Source organism: Mustelus asterias, unplaced genomic scaffold, assembly GCF_964213995.1.
Source record: "Mustelus asterias unplaced genomic scaffold, sMusAst1.hap1.1 HAP1_SCAFFOLD_194, whole genome shotgun sequence".
NCBI lineage: Eukaryota > Metazoa > Chordata > Chondrichthyes > Carcharhiniformes > Triakidae > Mustelus > Mustelus asterias.
The window spans coordinates 762,879-785,568 of record NW_027590187.1 but is presented as its reverse complement, the minus strand read 5'-3'; the positions used below and the strand labels follow the sequence as shown (position 1 = coordinate 785,568).

Below are 22,690 nucleotides of genomic sequence, written 5' to 3'. Positions count from 1 at the left end.
ATTTTATAACCTCTATAAGATCATCCCTAAGACTCCTACGCTCCAGACAAAAAGTCCCAGACTATTCATCCTCTCCTTATAACTCAAACCATCAAGTCCCGGTAGCATCATAGTAAATCTTTTCTGCAGTCTTTCTCATTTAATAATATCCTTTCTATAACAGTGTGACCAGAACTGTACACAGTATTCCTAGCGGGGCCTTACCAATGTCTTGTACAACTTCAACATGACGTCCCAACTCCTATGTGAGGATAAATGGACCAATACATTCCATTGCCATTCCTGCAGTTAATAATGAAGTGAAAAAGCCGGTGTTTAATGAAATGCCCCAGGGGGAAATCTGCTCGAATGTAACAACTCCGCAAAATCCTTAATTATTGTTGTTTCTGTTCAACCAGCCCCGAGAAGCTTGGAAGATGGAAGTTCCCGACTGGTCTGAAGTTCATAGAAACCCTACAGTGCAGAAGGAGGCTATTCGGCCCATCGAGTCTGCACCGACCACAATCCCACCCAGGCCCTACCCCCACATATTTACCCGCTAATCCCTCTAACCTACGCATCTCAGGACACTAAGGGGCAATTTTTAACCTGGCCAATCAACCTAACCTGCACATCTTTGGACTGTGGGAGGAAAGCGGAGCACCCGGAGAAAATCCACGCAGAGAATGTGCAAACTCCACACAGACAGTGACCCGAGCCGGGAATCGAACCTGGGACCCTGGAGCTGTGAAGCAGCAGTGCTAACCACTGTGCTACCGTGCTGTCCTAGTTGGAGATGGAGATGAGGAGGAGCCAAATCTCAACAACTTGCTGGCAGACATCAAAAGTCATCTGCTTTGGAGCAAGGAGACCCTCAAACAGGCCATTCAGAGCAGCCAAGACCCTGGTACATCACCGCTGCTGGAGAACAGAGAAGGTGTGAGGCAAGGCAGGATGCTCGAGTGGTCAAAGATGGGACCTCAATCATTGGTGGAGTCTCCTACTCCAGTTCTGACTCCTTCTGACATTGATGGACGGTTTGAAGTGGAGGAAATTAGTCAGGATGGAAGTGGTGACGAGATTTACAGTCACTCCCTCAGCTTAGAGACCATTTTTAAGACAATCTATGCAGCATTTCCACTCTGGGTTGGATGTCAGATTAGCTCACCAGATGGAAGGAAGACTAGAGCTAGATGAGGCCATTCAGCCCCAATACTTTCTCAAATGCTCCGCTATGCAGTTCAAAACCTGGAAGGCCGGGATTCAAGCCACGTTACACAGGCGACTGGGAAAAGCACCATCGGATTAATCAGACCACTGGCCCAGACTGGAAAGACTAAAAGTTCAGCAGAGAGACGTCAACATGAATTTTCATTTTTAATGTTTCTTCTTTACTCTCAACAATTTATTGTGTTTGTATAATTATCTTAAATGTTTCACATTAAAACAAATACTCAGAATATTTAGCATTGCCGGAGAAGTGTAACCGGGAAAGTGCCCTGTCCATTCAGTTTGGGGAACACTTCCTGACAGAGGAAGATTGGGACATGACAGCTTCTCCCTATCAGCTCCTTCCAATTCCCTCCACATGATCAGAACAGACACACAAACACAGTTGGATTAGTCTGACCCGCCCGCTCCTTTCATACACTCTCTCTTCCACAATATTCACACCTACACATTCACAGGACAAAACTTTTACCAACTGTAAGGTCCCAGCACAGAATTTTTTACTCCTTTCACAATTCTGAACACTTCTATCAAATCTCCTCTCAACCTTCTCTTCGTCAAAGAGAACAGACCCAAATTCTCAATCTACCGATGTAACTGAACTTCCTCATCCCTGGACCCATGCCCAGAGATTTATTGCACCCTCTCCAATGCCTTCACATCCTTTCCAACGACTGCTGTCCAGATCAGAGTCAAATACTCCAACTGAGGCCAAACCAGTGTTTTATACAGGTTTCCCATAACCTGCTTGCTCTTGTACTCTATGTCCCTACGTATAAAGCTCACAAAACCAAATACTTTATTAACCATGCTCTCAACCTGCCACTCAAACAGCAATTATTAGTGTCACATTTAACTGCAGGCCCCTTGTTCCTGCATGCTTTTACAATTGTATCATTACTTTTATATTGTCTCAACCTTTTCTTCCCAATGAAATAAATCATTTCACACTTCTCTGCTTTAAATTGGTCTTGTTTGACCAATCCACAAGCTGTATCAGGAACTTTGAGCTTCAGCAGTACCCCCTCACTGTTCACAATGCTGCCATGTATTGTATAATTACCACAGTTTGAATGTGTGCTCTGGACAGCAATGCCGATGTCCAAAGCCTTAACCACTCAGTCATTGCAGCTGCACATGTGTCAGAATGATTGAACCACCCCAATAACGTTCATATTAACTTCATCAGGTACCAGGATTGTGCAGAGCACAGTGTGTGAGCTGTAATTTTATCTTTGTCTCTGATGGAGAACTCATTTATTAGGTCAGAGATTTGGTTTTCTATTTCAATAATTTTTCATTTGAAACGAATTACGTCCGAAGAAAAAAATGAAACTTTTTATTATTTTATTTCATTCCTGTCAAATGTTGCGTTCGTACTGTTTTTGTCCACTCGGTTTAAAACACAAGAAACCGTGGACAAGGTTCTACATAAACTATCAATGTGATAGCCGGGAATCGAACTCGGGTCAATTGTTTGGAAGGTAGCTGTGCTCACCACTATACCACCATCACTCAATCTGCTCAAACAGCCCTTCTTTTCAATAGTTATAATTAGGAACTACCTTCGCTGCTGATTTCATCAGACATTTGGTGTATCCATGGCACAGTTTGTAAACTGAACTTGGCTTTTCTCGTTTTTCTGGACAGTTTCAGCCACCTTTTTACTATTGTTTCTGACTGAGAACTCATTGATTAGTTTTGAGGCCTGTTCTTTCATTTTAACAAAGTTTCCACAAAGTAAATTGAAGCTGGATTTTCCATTAGAACCACAGTGATGGTGAGAATCTTTCGTGAATTTTATTTTAGGAGTGCCCACCTGCTGTTGTGACCTGCGATTGTTAATTAAATAAATCACCACTGTGATGGTCAGGAACTGACTCTTGGTCAAATGCTCGCACAGTCACTACTCCACCACCATCGCTCACCTGGCTCTTCCACCCCTTCTGTAACAAAGTTCAGCTTTGACAGTGAATCTGGTTTCCTCAGGCCCAATCGGAGGATGGTCGGAAACTGTCCATCACTATCAGAAACTTCACTTTCAGCGAGTGGGGGATGATTATTTAACTGGCTGTCACTGGTTGTTGAGGTTGTGATTTACTGTTACCTGTCAGTGCAGAAGAAACAAATAAAACAGGAAATCTAGAGACTCCGAGAGCAAATAATTTGTATTTTCACCCGAAAGACACAATGATGTCTGCAATCACTATAATAACTGAAACCCCCCCAGATATTATTAGCTCTGGCCACGGAATCTGGTAAACAGATGTCGTCCCACACCACATGAACTGCAGCGGTTCCAGAAGGCAGCTCATCACCACCTTCCCAAGGGCAATTAGGGATGGGCAATAAATGCTGACCCAGACAGCGACACTCACATTCCATGAATGAATTCAAAGGCAATCTGCAGGGAGCGGGCTTCAGAGTGTTTAACAGTTACTGAGATGAAAAACTATAACTAACCCCCTGGAATCCGGAGCAAAGGCCGGAAGGAGGAGAAATTCCGTCCTGGGACCTTACAGTTGGTGAAAGTTTTGTCCTGTGAATGTGTAGATGTGAATATTGTGTAAGAGAGAGTGTATGAAAGGAGCGGGCGGGTCAGACTAATCCAACTGTGTTTGTGTGTCTGTTCTGATCATGAGATCTCCGAGTCTCTCTTGTGTAAAATAAAACGATTTTCAATCAAAGATTCCCCCCAATCCCCCTGCTGAGCCCCAAAGTTAGATTTCAAGGCAATTGTTTCGCTAAATTGAAGAATTCAGTGGCAAAGTAGAGAACATGTCAGCTATCGCGTGTGAGAGCGCGATCAGTGCAGCAGTAAAACGGGTTTCAGTGGAAAATGGAGTCCTCAGTTCGAGTGAAACCTTTTCAACAGCAAACATTCGTGTGTCAGAGACATGAAGGATGTGAGCTGGATCTCTGGAGAGGCGGAATTTCATTGGAATGGGAGAGTTTGTGAGGAGAGAGAAACACAGAGAGGCTGGAGGAGCCGGGAGCTGACAGCAGCTTGTCTCTGCTCCGTCCGCTCTCTGCCTTTAAGTTGCTCTGTGCCGCCACCACTGGGTTCATTTCGGATCCAGTTCTGACTCTCACACAGATTTTCCACACACTCTCGGATATGACTGAAACTGCAGCCGCCGAAACGGCTCCTCCAGCCGCTCCCGCTCAAGTGAAGTCTCCCAGGAAGAAGAAGGCGGCTCCCCGACCTGCGGCAGCCGGTCCCAAGTTGGGCGAGCAGATCCTCAATGTTGTGGCGGGATGCCGCGATCGCAAGGGGATGTCCCTGGCCGCGATAAAGAAAGCTTTGTCTGGCAGCGGAGTGGATGTGGGGAAGCGCGTCTCCCAGATCAGGTTAACGATCAAGAGGAAGGTGGAGACAGGGTCTCTGGTGCAGATAAAGGGACAGGGCGCCTCCGGCTCCTTCAAACTCGCTAAGAAGGAAAGCCCGGGGAAAATGGGAAAGAAGGTGAAGACACCAACAGCCAAGAAATCTTTAGTAAAGAAAACAGCGGCCAAGAAGCTGACAACAAAGAAAGCAGCAGCCAAGAAACCCGCAGCAAAGAAAACTCCAGTGAAGAAATCAACAGTGAAGAAAACAAGCAGCAAGAAGGCGGCAACTCCAAAAAAGGCGGTGAAGAAAGCAGCCCTGAAGAAAAAGTCTCCTGTGAAGAAGGTGACGGGCGGAAAGTCTGTCAAAAAAGTAACTAAATCCAAGGCCAAACCCAAAGTGAAAGCAGCAAAAGCGAAGAAAGCGCCAGGAAAGAAGTGAAACAACCCGAGCAAATTGTAAACCTCTGAACCCAAAGGCTCTTCTCAGAGCCACCCACATCTCTCAGGAAAGAGCTGATCCCGCGAGAAAATGATTCCTGTCCCGCGGCTCGGCTCATTCTCAATAGAGATCATTTCAAATTCAGACTAAAGCAAAACACAGCAGAGGCTGAATTTCATTTGAATTTCACATTTGTTCAATCGCCACTTTCTCTCATAATGAAGATGTCTGGTAGATTCAGTGTGAGACAGTAACACTGGCGGCTAAATACCGCTTTCCAACTTCAATTTTAACACAGGAGATTTCCCCAAACAGCTGCAATAAGGTATTTGTAAACAGCTGGAAGCGGATGTGGGTGAGGATGTTCCTGAGGGAGATTCTTCCTCGATTCTTGCTGTGTTTAAGTCGGAATATTACTGACTGGGAATCATAACGGGGCCAGGTTTTAAACACAAAAGCAAAAAGTCACGAACCGACTCGTTAACTCCCTCTTCACAAAAGCTGCGGGAGCTGCTGATTATTTGCAGCATTTTCTGTTTTGATTCCATATTTCAAAGCTCCAGGTTTGTGGAAACTCTTGACTGTGAAGGGCGGCTCTCGAAGGGTTTGTGTGGGGAGCTGTGTTTCGCTTCCATTGTTATTAAACGGGTTGAAATTGGCGGTTGCAGAAACTGGAGGTGGAGCTGAAAGATCAGGGGCCGTTCTGTGTGTGTGTGTCAGTCCGGCTCTCTCCTCCCTCCCGCTCTGTGTTTAATCTTCACTCTGTCTCCTCCCCTCTCTGCTCTCACTCCGCCTTTCTCAGTCAGGTCGGTGCGGGCTGTATGAAAGGAGCCTGAAAGAGTTCCTCTCTCATATTGTGCAGTGATCTGAGTGAAGAATCATCATGTCTGGCAGAGGGAAAGGGGGCAAAGGACTGGGTAAAGGCGGCGCAAAGCGGCACCGCAAAGTGCTCCGTGATAATATCCAGGGCATCACCAAGCCAGCAATCCGCCGCCTGGCTCGCCGTGGCGGTGTCAAGCGGATCTCGGGTTTGATCTATGAGGAGACTCGCGGGGTGCTGAAGGTTTTCCTGGAGAATGTGATCAGGGATGCGGTCACCTACACTGAACACGCCAAGCGCAAGACGGTCACTGCCATGGATGTGGTGTACGCTCTGAAACGCCAGGGCCGCACTCTCTATGGATTCGGCGGCTGAACAACTCGATCCTTTCTCCCGAACACACAACAAAGGCTCTTTTAAGAGCCACTCACCGCTTCACAGAGAGAGCAGTGACCTGGGAACGGCAGCTGGGACAGGCTGTTCAGTGTTTGAGATGCATGTTTGTTTTGTTTAGGTTACAGTGCGGGAATCACCGAATTTAACATTTCATTTGGAGCGGCGATGGGAATTGTTTTTGAAATTTTTAAGTGGATTGTCTGAGCAGCCCCCAGTTGACATGTGCCCTCAGTGAAACGCCTGTTTAATCACTCAGTGTTTGGATCGAGTTTATAAAAGCTTTCTCTGGAATAGCGGAGTTTAGTAGCAGCAGCCGGTGAATCGTTCACTGGGACCAGTCCCAGTTGTGATGCTATTTGACCCCAGACGGTTGTTTCCTGCACTGAAACTGACAGGCTTTGTGAAACTGATCAGTTTCCGCTCAGTCATTCACAAAACCGCAATTCCCGCAGTTTGAGCCGCTCCAACCCCAGCCTGCTTCTGATTGGCCATCCTCTCCGCATTCGCAGCTCTGAACCAATCGCAGAGCATCGAATGTGAACATTGAGCCAATCATTGGCTTCAACTGTCAACCAGCAGAAATTTTGAATTGGGGAAATGCCGCCAATTTCAGCGCGGGAAAGGGAATTGAGACAAATTCTTAACTTATTAAAAATAGATTCTCAATTAATATTCTGCTGTAAGATTATTTTACAAAGAGGTTTCATTTGTGAACATTTGTCCGCCACGGGCGGCAAACGGCTCTATTCAGTAATGTCAAACGGGACAAATATGAAGTCACTCTCTGTAACAAACAACAGACTCAACCCCTTTCACACCGGCGTCAGGGAGACACAGAGAAGGATTTCTGATCCTGTCCCCCGGAAACGGCGGCGAATGTTACAAGCGGCAGGAGAGGGGAAATCTGAATGGGCTGGTGAGGAAAGGGACAGGGATCGAGTGGAACAGCGGGAGATTCTGGGAATGAACAGCCCAGAGAGCGGGAAAAGGGTCTAAAGCACTAAGTGCAGGGAGATCGACTTCAAATCTTCAATATTTCGAGTAATGTTTGTTTTAATAAGGACGGGATAAAGTCTTTTATACAGACGGCTATTTCCTGCATCGAAAACGGCCCAATTTCTGAAAGGCGCGGTTAACAAAACAACTGAACTAATCAGAACCTGAGTTACAGACATTAATTCCCCGGTCAGAGTTTGATTGAAACTTCCTGGGCCAATTCCCGCTGGGGGCGGTTCCTCACAGAGTTTAAAAAGGCGGCAGCAGGACAGACTCTGTATTAATAGTTTGTGTCGCAGAGATTGTGCTGAATCCGTTCAGAAAATGGCCAGGACCAAGCAGACAGCGCGCAAATCGACCGGAGGGAAAGCTCCTCGCAAACAGCTGGCTACTAAAGCGGCCCGGAAGAGCGCTCCAGCCACGGGCGGAGTGAAGAAGCCTCATCGTTACAGACCCGGCACTGTGGCTCTGAGGGAGATCCGCCGCTACCAGAAATCCACCGAGCTGCTGATCCGCAAACTGCCCTTCCAGCGCCTGGTGCGAGAGATCGCTCAGGACTTCAAGACAGACCTGCGCTTCCAGAGCTCGGCCGTCATGGCCCTGCAGGAGGCCAGCGAGGCTTACCTGGTGGGGCTCTTTGAGGACACCAACCTGTGCGCCATCCACGCCAAGCGAGTCACCATCATGCCCAAAGACATCCAGCTGGCCCGCCGCATCCGCGGGGAACGCGCCTAAACCCCGACTTCAGCATCAAGTCCAACAACGGCTCTTTTAAGAGCCACCAAATCGGCAAATGAAAGAGCTGCGATCTCCTGTTAACGATTCTAGTGTTTGAATTCCCAGGACAGAATATTCCCAGGACTCCAGTACCGAAACCTCTCCATGCTAACAATTAACTCTCCGTTGCATTGAGGTCACTCATATCTCCAATCCTTTGATGGTTAGAGTAAAAGCGATGCCGTTAACAGTTCTACCGCAATTCAATTTTAAAGTGGTTTTATTAAACCTGCGATCATTTCAGTTTCCGAGCAATAATTCCGCAAATCCACTTTCTTCGCACATGTTTCGAGTCGCAGCGAGTGTTGAAAATTGCGTCAATTAGGTTCAGAATATGAAGCATATCTCAAACAGTAACCCACTCACACCGATATAGCCATTGCAGAAACGCTTGCACATTCGCATAGACATTAACACTTTTCCAGATAGTGACTGACTTTGAAAACCGATGGGCTGCAGATGAATGTCCTCGCAGATTATCACATTTTAAAGCAATTATATTTGAAATAGGATCATTTATGTTCACTGGGATAGTTTCCCCAATAAACAGCAGCGACTTGCATTAAAATACTGTATGTGTCAATAGTACAGATTGATAGAACAAAGCGGGAAACAGCTGTGCTATGAATAGCAGTGCAGAAACTGACCGATAGACACCAGGTCGCCCTTTTTCAGATAAAGTGAGTGGCTCTGAAAAGAGCCTTTGGGTTATCAGATTAAAGAATGGTCGCTTCACTTGCTCTTCGCGGTCCCAGCGCTGCTTTTCTTGGGCAGCAGCACGGCCTGGATATTAGGCAGCACCCCGCCCTGAGCGATGGTCACTCCTCCCAGCAGCTTGTTGAGCTCCTCGTCGTTGCGGACGGCCAGCTGCAGGTGTCTGGGGATGATGCGAGTCTTCTTGTTGTCCCGGGCCGCGTTCCCGGCCAGCTCCAGGATTTCAGCGGTCAGATACTCGAGCACAGCAGCCAGATAGACCGGGGCTCCGGCACCCACACGCTCAGCATAGTTGCCCTTTCTCAGGAGCCTGTGAACACGGCCCACCGGGAACTGCAGTCCAGCCCGGGAGGAGCGAGACTTGGCCTTGGCCCGAGCTTTCCCGCCGCCCTTTCCTCTTCCAGACATTTGCACAATCTCACAAACACTTTCACAAAGAATCAGCAATTTCTCCAGCATTGACTGTTCTTATAAACTGACAGCTCCTCTGATTGGCCGCTGCTCTATTCACCTCATTTGCCTATATTCTTCACCAATCAGCTCACTGGAAACAGAAGAGGGCGGGATTTCCCCACAACAACCGGCAGAAGCAGAGAATTTGTCCATTTCCAAAAGCCCGCCAATTTCATTGTGGGAAAGGAGCGAATTCAAATCAATGTCGCCCTCAGTCAGAGATTTCAAATCCCTTCTATTGATTTGCTTTTATTCAGCTCTTCCCGTCACCAATCGCAGGCGCGGCTTTAACATTTTCTTTCAATGTGCTTCATTCTCCTATCGCTTTCTAACTGTCCCGGGCGGGAATCAATCCCTGTTCACAGCATTCCCAGAAGGAAAACACTCCGTTTCGTCTTCAATCAGAACCCACTCTCCTTCACAGAAAACAGGGAGCCGGATCGAGTCCGCACACTGTCCTTATTCCGCTCTGTAATAATCCCACTCCGGAATGTTACCCTGCGGAGAATTACTGTGAATAAAATGATGAATCAATGAACATTTCAGGAATTGAGGGAAGGGACCGTTACCGCGAAAAATAGCCGCTAATGAGGTCATTTAGGAGCTGTGAAAATAACAGAATAATAACAGTTTTCAGCACAAAGCGAAGGCAGTGAGTGAATTCTGGGTCAGTGTTTGGTTTACAGGACAGGAGACACAAACAGCAGTCGAAGTTATTCCATTTTACATTCTAACCATCGAATAGGAAGGTGCCGGATACAGCTTTTCACAGAGACTGACGATTAGATTTCCTCACCCAAATGTTATTGGAATGATGATCAAATAGGATTCGGGAAAGATTTTTCCCTCCATCCCTTCCATTCTCTGGATTTACACCGGCTGAAAGAACAACGAGAAAAGTTCATAGTGACAGAAACAGATTATCCTTGGGAACACATTTAGTTTGAAACGTCCTTGTGATGTAGTAGAGCAGAGTGGTTATGTTTGTGGCGAGATGCAGGAAACTGCAGACAAACAGAGGGCCGTGTTTTTTTAAAATTCATTTGTGGGACATGGGCATCGCTGACTGGCCAGCATTTAATGCACATCCTGAGTTGCCCTTGTTCAGAGGACAGTTGAGAGTCAACCACAGTGCTGTGGCTCTGGAGTCACATGACGGCCATACCGGGTAAGGACGGCAGATTTTCTCCCGAAAGGAAGTGAACCAGATAGGATTTTCTGACAATCGACAATAGCTTCACGGTCATCAGCAGATTCTTAATTCCAGATATTTTTTGATCAAATTTAAATTCCATCAACTGCCGTGGCAGGATTCGAACCCGGGTCCCCAGAACATGAGCTGAGTTTCTGAATTAATAGCACAGTGATAATACCACTCGGCCATCACCTCCCCCAGTGTCCAGACATCATTAACTGGTAGGTGAAGTAATAAAGCTAATAGTCTATGAAGGATTGGAATTTGTGTTACAGTTGCAGAAAACTCTGTTCAGACCCCATTTAGATCACTGTGTTCATCCCAGGAAGATTAGATTGGCCTTGGAGTGGGAGCAGCAGAATTTCACCAGTGATGCCAGACTCAAATGATGAGGACAGATTGCAAAGACTAGTCCTGTAATAACCTGAACATGGAAGACTAAGTGGTGATGTGAGTGAGATGTTTACAGTGAATGATTTGATAGGGTGCAGAGAGATAAACTGTTAGAATGAAGACAGATGGGTGACGGTGAGAGGGGCTGGGAGAAAGCAGTCCGTGCAGGGATCCCCGGTGGTCGTTCCCCTTAGCAACAAGTATTCCGCTTTGGATACGGTTGAGGGGGATGACATACCAGTGGTGAGCCGCAGTGAGAGGATCTCCAGCACTGTGTCCGTCTCTGTGGCTCGGGAGGGTAAGGGGCAGAGCAGGAGGGCAATAGTAATTGGGGACTCGTTAGTTAGAGGGATAGATAGGAGGTTCTGTGGCAGCAAAAGAGACTCACGGATGGTATGTTGCCTACCGGATGCCAAGGTCCGTGACGTCTCAGACCGTGTTTTCCGGATTCTGAAGGGGGAGGGGAAACAGTCACAAGTCGTGGTACACATTGGTACCAATGACATAGGTAAGAGAAGGGACGGGGATTTAAAGCAGGAATTTCTGGAGCTGGGCTGGAAGCTGAGAACCAAGACAAAACATGTGGTCATCTCTGGTACGTTGCCACGTGATAGCGAGTTGAGGAACAGGGAGAGAGTGCAGTTAAACATGTGGTTGCAGGGATGGTGTAGGAGGGAGGGTTTTAGATACGTGGATAATTGGAACACATTCTGGGGAAGGTGGGACCTGGACAAACAGGACAGGGTGCACCTGAACCAGAGGGGCACCAATGTCCTGGGAGGGAAATTTGTTACGGCTCTTCAGGGGGGTTTAAACTAATTTGTCAGGGGAGTGGGAAAAGGAGTTGTAGTCCAAAAGTCAGTGAGGGTGGTGAGGTATTGGGGAAGGTATCAGGGTCAAGGGTGGGTACCGGTAGACAGGAAGGTGGGTTGAAGTGTGTCTACTTCGATGCAAGGAGCATCCGGAACAAGGTAGATGAAGTTGGGGCGTGGATTGGTACTTGGGACTACGATGTTGTGGCCATTATGGAGACGTGGGTAGAACAAGGACAGGAATGGTTGCTGGATGTTCCGGGGTATAGATGTTTCACTAAGTGTAGGGAAGCTGGTAAAAGAGGTGGAGGAGTGGCATTGTTAATCAAGGATAGTTTAACTGCTGCGGAAAGGCACTTCGAGGGGGATCTGCTCACTGAGGTAATATGGGCTGAGGGTAGAAATAGGAAAGGAGCGGTCACGTTGTTAGGAGTTTACTATAGGCCCCCAAATAGTAATAGAGATGTGGAGGAAGAAATTGCTAAGCAGATTATGGATATGTGTGGGGGTCACAGGGTAGTTGTCATGGGGGACTTTAACTTTCCAAATATTGATTGGTACCTTTGTAGGTCAAATAGTTCGGATGGGGCAGTTTTTGTGCAGTGTGTACAGGAGGGTTTCCTGACACAATATGTGGATAGGCCGACAAGAGGTGAGGCCACATTGGATTTGGTACTGGGAAATGAACCGGGCAAAGTGTTAGATTTGGTTGTGGGAGAGCACTTTGGAGATAGTGACCACAATTCGGTGTCTTTTGTTATTGCAATGGCGAGGGATAGGGCCGTACGGCAGGGCAAGGTTTACAATTGGGGGAGAGGTAATTATGATGCGATTAGGCAAGAATTAGGGGGCAGAAGATGGGAACAGAAACTGTCAGGGAAAGGAACTAATGAAAAGTGGAACTTTTTCAAGGAACAAATACTGGATGTCCTTGATAGGTATGTCCCTGTCAGGCAGGGAGGAAATGGCCGAGTGAGGGAACCATGGTTCACGAAAGAGGTGGAATGTCTTGTGAAAAGGAAGAGGGAAGCTTATGTAGGGATGAGGAAACAAGGTTCAGATGGCTCGATTAAGGGTTACAAGTTAGCAAGGAATGAGCTGAAAAAGGGGCTTAGGAGAGCTAGGAGGGGACACAAGAAGTCCTTGGCGGGTCGGATCAAGGAAAACCCCAAGGCTTTTTACTCTGATGTGAGGAATAAAAGAATGACCAGGGTGAGGTTAGGGCCGGTCAAGGACAGTAGTGGGAACTTGTGTATGGAGTCAGTAGAGATAGGCGAGGTGATGAATGAATACTTTTCTTCAGTGTTGACCAAGGAGAGGGGCCATGTTTTTGAGGAAGAGAAGGTGTTACAGGCGAATAGGCTGGAGGAAATAGATGTTTGGAGGGAGGATGTCCTGGCAGTTTTGAATAAACTGAAGGTCGATAAGTCCCCTGGGCCTGATGAAATGTATCCGAGGATTCTTTGGGAGGCAAGGGATGAGATTGCAGAGCCTTTGGCTTTGATCTTTGGGTCCTCGCTGTCCACGGGGATGGTGCCAGAGGACTGGAGAATGGCGAATGTTGTTCCTCTGTTTAAGAAAGGGAATAGAAATGACCCTGGTAATTATAGACCGGTTAGTCTTACTTCGGTGGTTGGTAAATTGATGGAAAAGGTCCTTAGAGATGGGATTTATGACCATTTAGAAAGATGCGGATTAATCCAGGATAGTCAGCATGGATTCGTGAAGGGCAAGTCGTGCCTCACAAATTTGATAGAATTTTTTGAGGAGGTAACTAAGTGTGTTGATGAAGGTAGGGCAGTTGATGTCATATACATGGATTTTAGTAAGGCGTTTGATAAGGTCCCCCATGGTCGGCTTATGATGAAAGTGAGGAGGTGTGGGATAGAGGGAAAGTTGGCCGATTGGATAGGTAACTGGCTGTCTGATCGAAGACAGAGGGTGGTGGTCGATGGAAAATTTTCGGACTGGAGGCAGGTTGCTTGCGGAGTGCCGCAGGGATCAGTGCTTGGTCCACTGCTCTTTGTAAATTTTTACTAATGACTTAGAGGAGGGGGCTGAAGGGTGGATCAGTAAATTTGCTGATGACACCAAGATTGGTGGAGTAGTGGTTGAGGTGGAGGGCTGTTGTAGGCTGCAAAGAGACATAGATAGGATGCAAAGCTGGGCTGAAAAATGGCAAATGGAGTTGAAACCATAGAAACCCTACAGTGCAGAAGGAGGCCATTCGGCCCATCGAGTCTGCACCGACCACAATCCCACCCAGGCCCTACCCCCACATATTTACCCGCTAATCTCTCTAACCTACGCATCGCAGGACTCTAAGGGGCAATTTTTAACCTGGCCAATCAACCTAACCCGCACATCTTTGGACTGATAAATGTGAGGTGATTCATTTTGGTAGGACTAATTTAAATGTGGATTACAGAGTCAAAGGTAGGGTTCTGAAGACTGTGGAGGAACAGAGAGATCTTGGGGTTCATATCCACAGATCTCTAAATGTTGCCACTCAAGTGGATAGAGCTGTGAAGAAGGCCTATAGTGTGTTAGCTTTTATTAACAGGGGGTTGGAGTTTAAGAGCCGTGGGGTTATGCTGCAACTGTACAGGACCTTGGAGTATTGTGTGCAGTTCTGGTCACCTCACTATAGGAAGGATGTGGAAGCGCTGGAAAGATTGCAGAGGAGATTTACCAGGATGCTGCCTGGTTTGGAGGGTAGGTCTTATGAGGAAAGGTTGTGGGAGCTAGGGCTGTTCTCTCTGGAGCGGAGGAGGCTGAGGGGAGACTTAATAGAGGTTTACAAAATGATGAAGGGGATAGATCGAGTGAACGTTCAAAGACTATTTCCTCGGGTGGATGGAGCTATTACAAGGGGGCAAAACTATAGGGTTCGTGGTGGGAGATACAGGAAGGATATCAGAGGTAGGTTCTTTACGCAGAGAGTGGTTGGGGTGTGGAATGGACTGCCTGCAGTGATAGTGGAGTCAGACACTTTTGGAACATTTAAGCGGTTATTGGATAGGCACATGGAGCACACCAGGATGATAGGGAGTGGGATAGCTTGATCTTGGTTTCAGATAAAGCTCGGCACAACATCGTGGGCTGAAGGGCCTGTTCTGTGCTGTACTGTTCTATGTTCTATGTTCGCTCTGAATGGGGGAACCTCACCGTAAAATGAGAGTGAGATATTTCAGGGATAATTTAGACCATAAGATATAAGAATATAAGACATAAGAATTAGGCCACTCGGCCACTTGAGTCTGCTCTGCCAATGAAGCATAGCTGATATTTTTCTCATCCCCACTGTTCTGCCTTTTCCCCATAATCCCTGATCCCCTTATTTAATTTCAGGAAAAGCTTCTTGATAGAGGATGGTGGGAATGTTGAATTGTCCACAAACAATTTTTAATGCTGAGTTTATCAGGAAATTAACAAGCTGAAGATGACAAGCAGCCAGTAACATGAAGGTGGATAGTCAGAGTTTCTGTAGGTATTTAAACAATAGTACAATAGTACAATAGTACAATCCCTACTACAGACGTAGGTATTTAGACAATAAAAGAGTTAAAGCGAGCATTGGTTCTATCGACTCCAGACACACAGCAATGTGGTTGACTCTTAAGTGCCCTCTGAAATGGCCTAACAAGCCAGTGATGCCCACATCACATGAATTAATAAAAACAATGCTCTGTGCCCCGGAAAGTGCTCTATCCAGGACACTGACTTGCCCAGGCACAGCCACAGGGCAATCTGTGCTGGAACATTCCCCAGTGCCACTTGTAAATTTTATTTATTTGTGTCACAAGTAGGGCTTACATTAACACTGCATGAAGTTACTCTGAAAACTCCACTAGAAACCTTCTTCCAGTCTGAAACACAACCATTAACCACTACTCTCTGTTTCCTCTCACTCACACTGTTCCATATGGGGCGGTGAAGATGGCCTCAGCACCCTAGCTATGACTGTAACACTGCATTCTGCACTCTCTCCTATCCTTCTCTGTGAATGGTATGCTTTGTCTGTATAGCACGCAAGAAACAATACTTTTCACTATTTACTAATACATGTGACGATAATAAATCAAATCATACCTCAATCTGAGAATGTGTTTCAGATTTGGATTTGTATCAAATGTATTTGTGAATATTCACTGTGGCCATTAGTACAATCAATTCAAAACCCCTGATTTGCGTGATGTATTTAAGTTGAATCTCAGAGTACATTATTAATGTTCATTGTGTAACTTTTAATTAGATTCCATGTGTCAGTTTTATCATATATTTAATTTGGAGCTAAGGCTGCTCTATTGTGAGATTGACACTGTGATGATCTGATGGCAGGAGTCAATTTGGACTTGGATTTATGGATCCCACTATCAATGGTACTGGGTTTGATTTGATTTATTATTGTCACATGTATTGGTTTACAGTGAAAAGTATTGTTTACTTGCGTGCTATACAGACAAAGCAGACAGTTCATACAGCACATAGAGCAGAAGAAAAGGAGAGGGTGCAGAATGTAGTGTTAAAAGTCCATTTAATTGGAGTGCGGTTCAAATGCACATGGACATAAGTCCATTGGATCTTAAGTCCAACTGCTTAACCACTCGGCCATGCTGGTAGGATATTTAGAGTCACATGGACAAAAATGTCTGTCTCTCCTGCTCTGTTTGATTGATGGATTGAAAATGTGTCTGCAACTATTTCTGCTCTCTGAGACCGTTGAACTAATAAGATGTCTGTGTGTCTGGAATTGGTTGCATTCTTGGACATACGCATCTCCATCAAGGACGGTCACCTCAGCACTTCACTGTACCGCAAGCACATGGATACCCTCATGATGCTCCACTTCTCCAGCTTCCATCCTATACATGTTAAAGAAGCCGTCCTCTGTGGACAAGCCCTCTGCATACACAGGATCTGCTCAGATGAGGAGTATTGCAACAGACACCTACAGACGCTGAAAGATGCCTCATAACAACAGGATATGGTGCTCGACTCATTGATCGACAGTTCCGATGTGCCACAGAAGACAAACACAGGACACGATAGACAGAGTACCCTTCATTGTCCAATCCTTCCCCAGAGCGGAGAAGCTACGACATCTTCTCCGGAGCCTTCAACATGTCAAGTATGAAGACGAACATCTCGCCAAGGCCATCCCCACACCCTCACTTCTCGCCTTCAAACAATCGCATAACCTCAAACAGACCATTGTCTGCAGCAAATTACCCAGCATTCAGGAGAACATTGACCACGACACCACACAACCCTGCCACAGCAACCTCGGTAAATGTGCCGGATCATTGACACTGATGCCATCATCTCACATGAGAACACCATCCACCACGTACATGGTACATATTCTTGCGAGTTGGCCAATGTTGTCTACCTGACACGCTGCAGGAAAGGATGTCCCAAGGCATGGCACATTGGAGAGACTATGCCGGCACTATGACAACGGATGAATGAACACCGCTCAACAATCGCCAGGCAGGAGTGCTTCCTTCCTGTCGGGGTACACTTCAGCAGTCATGGGCATTCAACCTCTGATCTTCGAGTAAGCGTTCTCCAAGGTGGCCTTCATGACACATGACAACGCAGAATCACTGAGCAGAAACTGATAGCCAAGTTCCGCACACATGAGGACGGCCTCAACCGGGACCTTGGGATCATGTCACACTATCTGTAACCCCCACAACTTGCCTGGGCAAAATATCAATAACTGTCCTGGCTGGAGACAATACACACCTCTTTAACCAGTGCTTGGCCCTCTCTCCACTTACACTGTCTGTAATTTTAAGACTTGATTACCTGTAAAGACTCGCATTCTTACCATTATCTTGTAAATTGAGTTTGTGCCTGTATGTGCCCTGTTTGTGAACACAGCTTCTCACTCACCTGAAGGAGCCTGAGACTCCAAAAGCTTGTGCTGCCAAATAAACCTGTTGGACTTTAACCTGGTGTTGTGAGACTTCTTACTGTCTGAGCTCCGTCAGAGACAACGTGAGAAGGAGCCGGCGACTCACTTCCCTGTAACTTGCGTGGAGGAGACATCACATTTATTCACGTTCCTTCAATAATTTGTCTGTGGAAACAAAGTATATTTTAAAATTCAAGTACAGGTGAGAGAGAAGATACAGATTCCGTCAGTTTAATCTCTATTAATAATCATTGTGAGCGGTTTGTGAGGCTGCAGCCAGACTCGAGCTCTGATTGGTCACTCACATTTCAATCAGATTCGTAACCAATCGGAGAGCCAGGGAGAAGAAATGGGAGGTTTTGATTGGTTCACATTTTCAAATTGGAAAAGCCCGCCAATTTCAGTGCAGGAAAAATACAAAATAACCGAACGCCTGAATGTTCAGGAAACTATTTCAATCTCACACTTTATAATCTGTTTATTGTATTTTCCGCCACAGAATCCTGGCGCTATTTTAGGAACAGTTTGAATTTCTCAATCTCTTATCGAGAACCCGCGGTAATCAGACCCCGTTCCGCAATTTAAAACGGAGCAAATCTCAGCTCAGTGGAAAAGCAGAAACATAGAGATCACCAACCAACCCCTTCACACAGGCTTCACAGGGACAGAGGGAAACGGCTGATTTCTGATCCTATCCCCTGAAAGCGGCCGGGAATGTTACAATGGGAAGTGCGGAGAGAATCCCCGGCCCGATCCCGCCGGTGGAACAGGCAGCTTTGTGTCTGGAGAATAGGGAGGGCCGGGGGGAGGCAGATCTTAAAGCGCTGCAATGGACTCAGGTCCTGTGTGTGCAGAAATCTCGCTGATTCCGTCCTCTGGGAAAACTGCGGAAGAAACAGATCAGCCCGAGAATAACCTCTTCATTCCCGCCTTTACTCTGTTCCGGGAGCGACGCCCAGATCATCCGACAGAGGAAAATATATCATTCTCCAACTGCGAAATTCTTCCTTGTTGTCGATAATGCACCGGGATAGACTCGGTATGAAGCAAACTGAAGGATTTATAAAAACCTTGATTCTGACACCATGTCGTTCAATTATTCACTTGAGCTCAATATAGAGAGGGAACTGAAAACATCAGTAAACACATCAGAAACAGATCAATCCACCGTGACAATAACTCCATCTCTGACTCCCTGCTGCCAGGAAGCAGCCCTTTCACTGATCCTGTGAGCTTGTGTGTTAAATCTGAATGGGCTTGAGAGAAAAGGGACAGAGATCGAGTCTAACGCACTAAGTGGAGGAAGAAAGACTTCAAATCCTCTCTGTACCTGTAACAACCTGTGTAAGAATGGAATAAAGTCTTAGTTTGCACAGATGGTTATTTGCTGCACAAAAAACGGCGCAAATGATGAAATTGTTGATTAACTGAAATCAGAACCCGAGTTCCAGATATCAACTATTAATAAAAAACAGCAACTTGCATGCATTAAAATACTGCCTGTGACAATACTATCGTAATGTGGATGGTGTATTCGCCTGATGAATTCCTCTATCTGCTGCGAGACTGATGGGGTCTATTTACTATCGTACACAGGGGGAACTCCGGATTGATAAAACAAAGCGGGAAACAGCTGGACTGTGAATAGCAGCGCAGCATCTGAGGGGCAAACAATAGATCGCCCTTTTCCAGAAAAAGTGAGTGGCTCTGAAAAGAGCCTTTGGGTTCATCAGATTAAAGAATGGTCGCTTCACTTGCTCTTGGACGAGGCCGCAGAAGTTTTCTTGGGCAGCAGCACGGCCTGGATATTGGGCAGCACCCCGCCCTGAGCGATGGTCACTCCTCCCAGCAGCTTGTTGAGCTCCTCGTCGTTGCGGACGGCCAGCTGCAGGTGTCTGGGGATGATGCGGGTCTTCTTGTTGTCCCGGGCCGCGTTCCCGGCCAGCTCCAGGATTTCAGCGGTCAGATACTCGAGCACAGCAGCCAGATAGACCGGGGCTCCGGCACCCACACGCTCAGCATAGTTGCCCTTTCTCAGGTGCCTGTGAACACGGCCCACGGGGAACTGCAATCCAGCCCGGGAGGAGCGAGACTTGGCCTTGGCCCGAGCTTTCCCGCCGCTCTTTCCTCTTCCAGACATCTGCGCAATCTCACAAACACTTTCACAAAGAATGCTGAAATCCACTCCCTTTCGCTTCTCTTATAGCTCCGGGAGGAATGGAGGTGCGGACATTGCTGATTGGTCACTTTGTTGCTGCCTCTCAGCATCTTGTTCATATGACCAATCAGAAATCTGCTTAACTCACCAATCCGGAGAGCCCACGGAGTGAGGGCGGAAAATAACGGCGCCAAAATCTCAGATTCCAACCGATTTCATTTCAAACTCTAAAAGCCGCCAAAGCGGAAAGAACACGAGTTTCGAAAATTATACGAATCGGTAATGGTGAATTAATTTTGAGTAATGTAAGAATCTCCCTTTCTCTCCTTCCCCAGTCTATAGTTAACCTGTATCTGGCAGTTTCTGATTTTCAGCCTGGGTTTTTCGGAAAATAAGTCGAAAATAACAAAATTTTCACGATTCATTTTTGAAAAGTTCGCAGATGTATTTATAAAACAAGAAATACATTTCAAATAAAATCTCTCAATAATTAACTGTCGAACAACAAAGTGTTTAAAACATCAGTCTGTGTTTGCACCATTTCACATTTTATCCCAAGTTGCAGATTTGCTTTTAGAATCCTGGATCCATTCGGGGTTAATCTCGGCCCTTTTTAAAACTCGAACTCGCCGCCAGAAAGTCTCATTGACATCGTTCTGTAAACGGACGGGATGTTCTCCATATTCGTGAGAATCAAGAGGGGAGTGAACATTTTCGGTGTAAATTGACCAGTGCCGAGACTGAGGTTCCTGCACAACCGGGGCTGATAGGGAATAAACTGATCGATTATCAAGACCAAACTGGAACAGAATTGGAAGCTGACACATTTGCTCCATTAGCTCTCTCTCTCCCTCTCTAAAGTCGGGGAAACGGGCCTCTGAGATCTAAGTGCAGAGGCGGTCGGAAACCAATTAATTAATTAATGAAACATTATTAATCAGACGCTGGGCGATCAACTTGCATTACTCAGTACCTATCATTGATCAACAGTAAAAACAACAATTAGATTGTTCGAGACGCTTCAGAGTGAAAGATTAATTGAAACTAAATGGATGATACAGCTTTTTCAGGGAGATTGTGAGTGGCTCTTAAAAGAGCCGTTGTGTTTGGGATGTTATTCAGTCCATGGGGGGTTTTACTTGGAGCTGGTGTACTTGGTCACCGCCTTTGTCCCTTCCGACACGGCGTGCTTGGCCAGTTCCCCGGGCAGCAGCAGGCGCACGGCGGTCTGGATCTCCCGGGAGCTGATGGTGCTGCGCTTGTTGTAATGGGCCAGGCGGGAAGCCTCACCCGCGATGCGCTCGAAAATATCGTTCACGAACGAGTTCATGATGCTCATGGCCTTGGAGGAGATGCCGGTGTCGGGGTGAACCTGCTTCATCACTTTGTAGATGTAGATGGAGTAACTCTCCTTCCTCGACTTTCGCCGCTTCTTGCCGCCCTTTACTACCGGTTTCTTAATCACTTTCTTCGCCCCCTTCTTCGGAGCTGCTTTCTTCTCATCAACCATCCTCACAGTTAATTTCAGACACAGAATCACTGAGTCGCGCTCGGAACTCCTCTTTTATAGACCAAAGCAGAGGCCTATGCTAATGAAGGATGGCTGAAAGCCCCGTTCCCCATTGGCTCATTCACAGTGATGTCAATTCGTAACGCTCTCTCTCTGATTGGTTAGTTCAGAGACACAAACACATAGTTTGTGGATTTGGGCAGTAACCAGTCTGTTGTCAATCCGTCCTTTCCCCTTGTCCGCCCCGATCCACCCAACCCCCTGACTCTCTCACTCCCTCTGCCGCACCAGCGCATTCTCTCTGCTGCTAATCCCACATCACTCTATCAGACTGCTGATACTGTTCATACATTTCCCCTTCCTCTGCTTTACTTCCGTCCATCACCGGGAGCTGGCAGTGTACAATATCTGGGCGTGTGGAAGGGGAATAAGTTTGATGAGCAACAGCCACATTGACATTGTTGCTAAAACAAAAAGCTGACTGCAAGAAGAAGTGGAATTAGAATTGGATATTACTGGCTACAAGCCTTGATACGGTTCCACACCAGAGGCAAATAAAGAAAATGAGAGCACGTGGAATGGAGGGGGGGGGGGGGGGGGGTGGTTGGGGAGGGGGGTGGCTGGGGGCTTGGGGGAGGAGGGGGCTGGGGGGGTGGAGGGGGCTGGGGGGGGTTGGAGGGGGCTGGGGAGGAGGGGGCTGGGGGAGAGAATATCCTGGAATAGACTGAGAACGAGCTGATGGACAGAGAACTGAGAGTAGGAACAAATGGGTCATTTTCAAGTTAGCAGGCTATGACAAGTGGGCTACCACAAGGATCAGTGTTTGGGCCACTGCTATTTCCAATCTATGTATCAATGATTTGGGATTAAAGGTAATATTTCCAAATTGGTAGCTGTCACAAACAAGGTGGATATGTGAGTTGTGAAAAGGAGGCAAAGACTCTTTGTGTGTATTTGAAGAGGCTGAGCGAATGGGCAACAATTTTGCAGATAGAATGCAATGCGCAGAGATATGAGGAGATTTAATCATTAAATATGTTCAAGAGTGAGATTGATAGATTTCTACATGTCAAAAACACCAAGGGTTACGGGGATAGTTCAGGAAAATGGTGTTGAAGTGGAAAATCAGTCATGATCTCACTGTATGGCAATGTGGACTCGAAGAGCTGAATGGCCGACTCTTGCTCCAATTTCTTATCTTCTAATTATGCTTTAGCATGGTCATCATTCTGTGACTGTCATTAACGATAAATGGGTACAAGGTATTTCTTGTACCCTGTCACAATATGACTGTGGCTTTAAAAATAGAACAGAGCATGTCCATAGCTAGTGACTGACCTCCTATTTTCCAAAAGGCATTCCACAATTGAATTCCACATTTAGGTAAGGGATGGAATACTCTCCACTCACTGGTCAGTGCACCTCCAACAACACCAAAGAATCTCAGAAACAAATCTAGTTTGTGGTTTCACTTGCAAACCATTCATCAGCTTCAGCATTTACTCCCTCAACCATTCACACACAGTGTGCACCATTTGTGAAGTACACTGCAAGAACAGGTGACA

The 22,690-nt window shown here is 46.6% G+C and overlaps 6 protein-coding genes across 6 annotated transcripts; 3 read left to right on the top strand and 3 right to left on the bottom strand.

The window, feature by feature from the left end:
- Window positions 1-4,327: 4,327 nt before the first annotated feature.
- LOC144485418 (histone H1-like) lies at window positions 4,328-4,978 on the top strand. Its single transcript, XM_078203598.1, has one exon. It carries the CDS (start codon window positions 4,328-4,330, stop codon window positions 4,976-4,978), a length of 651 nt encoding a protein of 216 aa, XP_078059724.1.
- Window positions 4,979-5,861: 883 nt separating this feature from the next.
- LOC144485423 (histone H4) lies at window positions 5,862-6,336 on the top strand. Its single transcript, XM_078203602.1, has one exon. It carries the CDS (start codon window positions 5,862-5,864, stop codon window positions 6,171-6,173), a length of 312 nt encoding a protein of 103 aa, XP_078059728.1. The 3' UTR covers window positions 6,174-6,336.
- Window positions 6,337-7,514: 1,178 nt separating this feature from the next.
- On the top strand, window positions 7,515-7,925 carry LOC144485422 (histone H3). Its single transcript, XM_078203601.1, has one exon. The coding sequence runs from the start codon at window positions 7,515-7,517 to the stop codon at window positions 7,923-7,925; it is 411 nt and encodes a 136-aa protein (XP_078059727.1).
- Window positions 7,926-8,699: 774 nt separating this feature from the next.
- LOC144485421 (histone H2A-like) lies at window positions 8,700-9,089 on the bottom strand. Its single transcript, XM_078203600.1, has one exon. The coding sequence runs from the start codon at window positions 9,087-9,089 to the stop codon at window positions 8,700-8,702; it is 390 nt and encodes a 129-aa protein (XP_078059726.1).
- A 10,118-nt stretch (window positions 9,090-19,207) lies between these two features.
- Window positions 19,208-19,597, bottom strand: LOC144485431 (histone H2A-like). The gene has a single exon (XM_078203606.1). It carries the CDS (start codon window positions 19,595-19,597, stop codon window positions 19,208-19,210), a length of 390 nt encoding a protein of 129 aa, XP_078059732.1.
- A 453-nt stretch (window positions 19,598-20,050) lies between these two features.
- LOC144485412 (histone H2B 1/2) lies at window positions 20,051-21,132 on the bottom strand. Its single transcript, XM_078203595.1, has one exon. The coding sequence runs from the start codon at window positions 21,123-21,125 to the stop codon at window positions 20,751-20,753; it is 375 nt and encodes a 124-aa protein (XP_078059721.1). The 5' UTR covers window positions 21,126-21,132; the 3' UTR covers window positions 20,051-20,750.
- Between the last annotated feature and the right edge of the window lie 1,558 nt (window positions 21,133-22,690).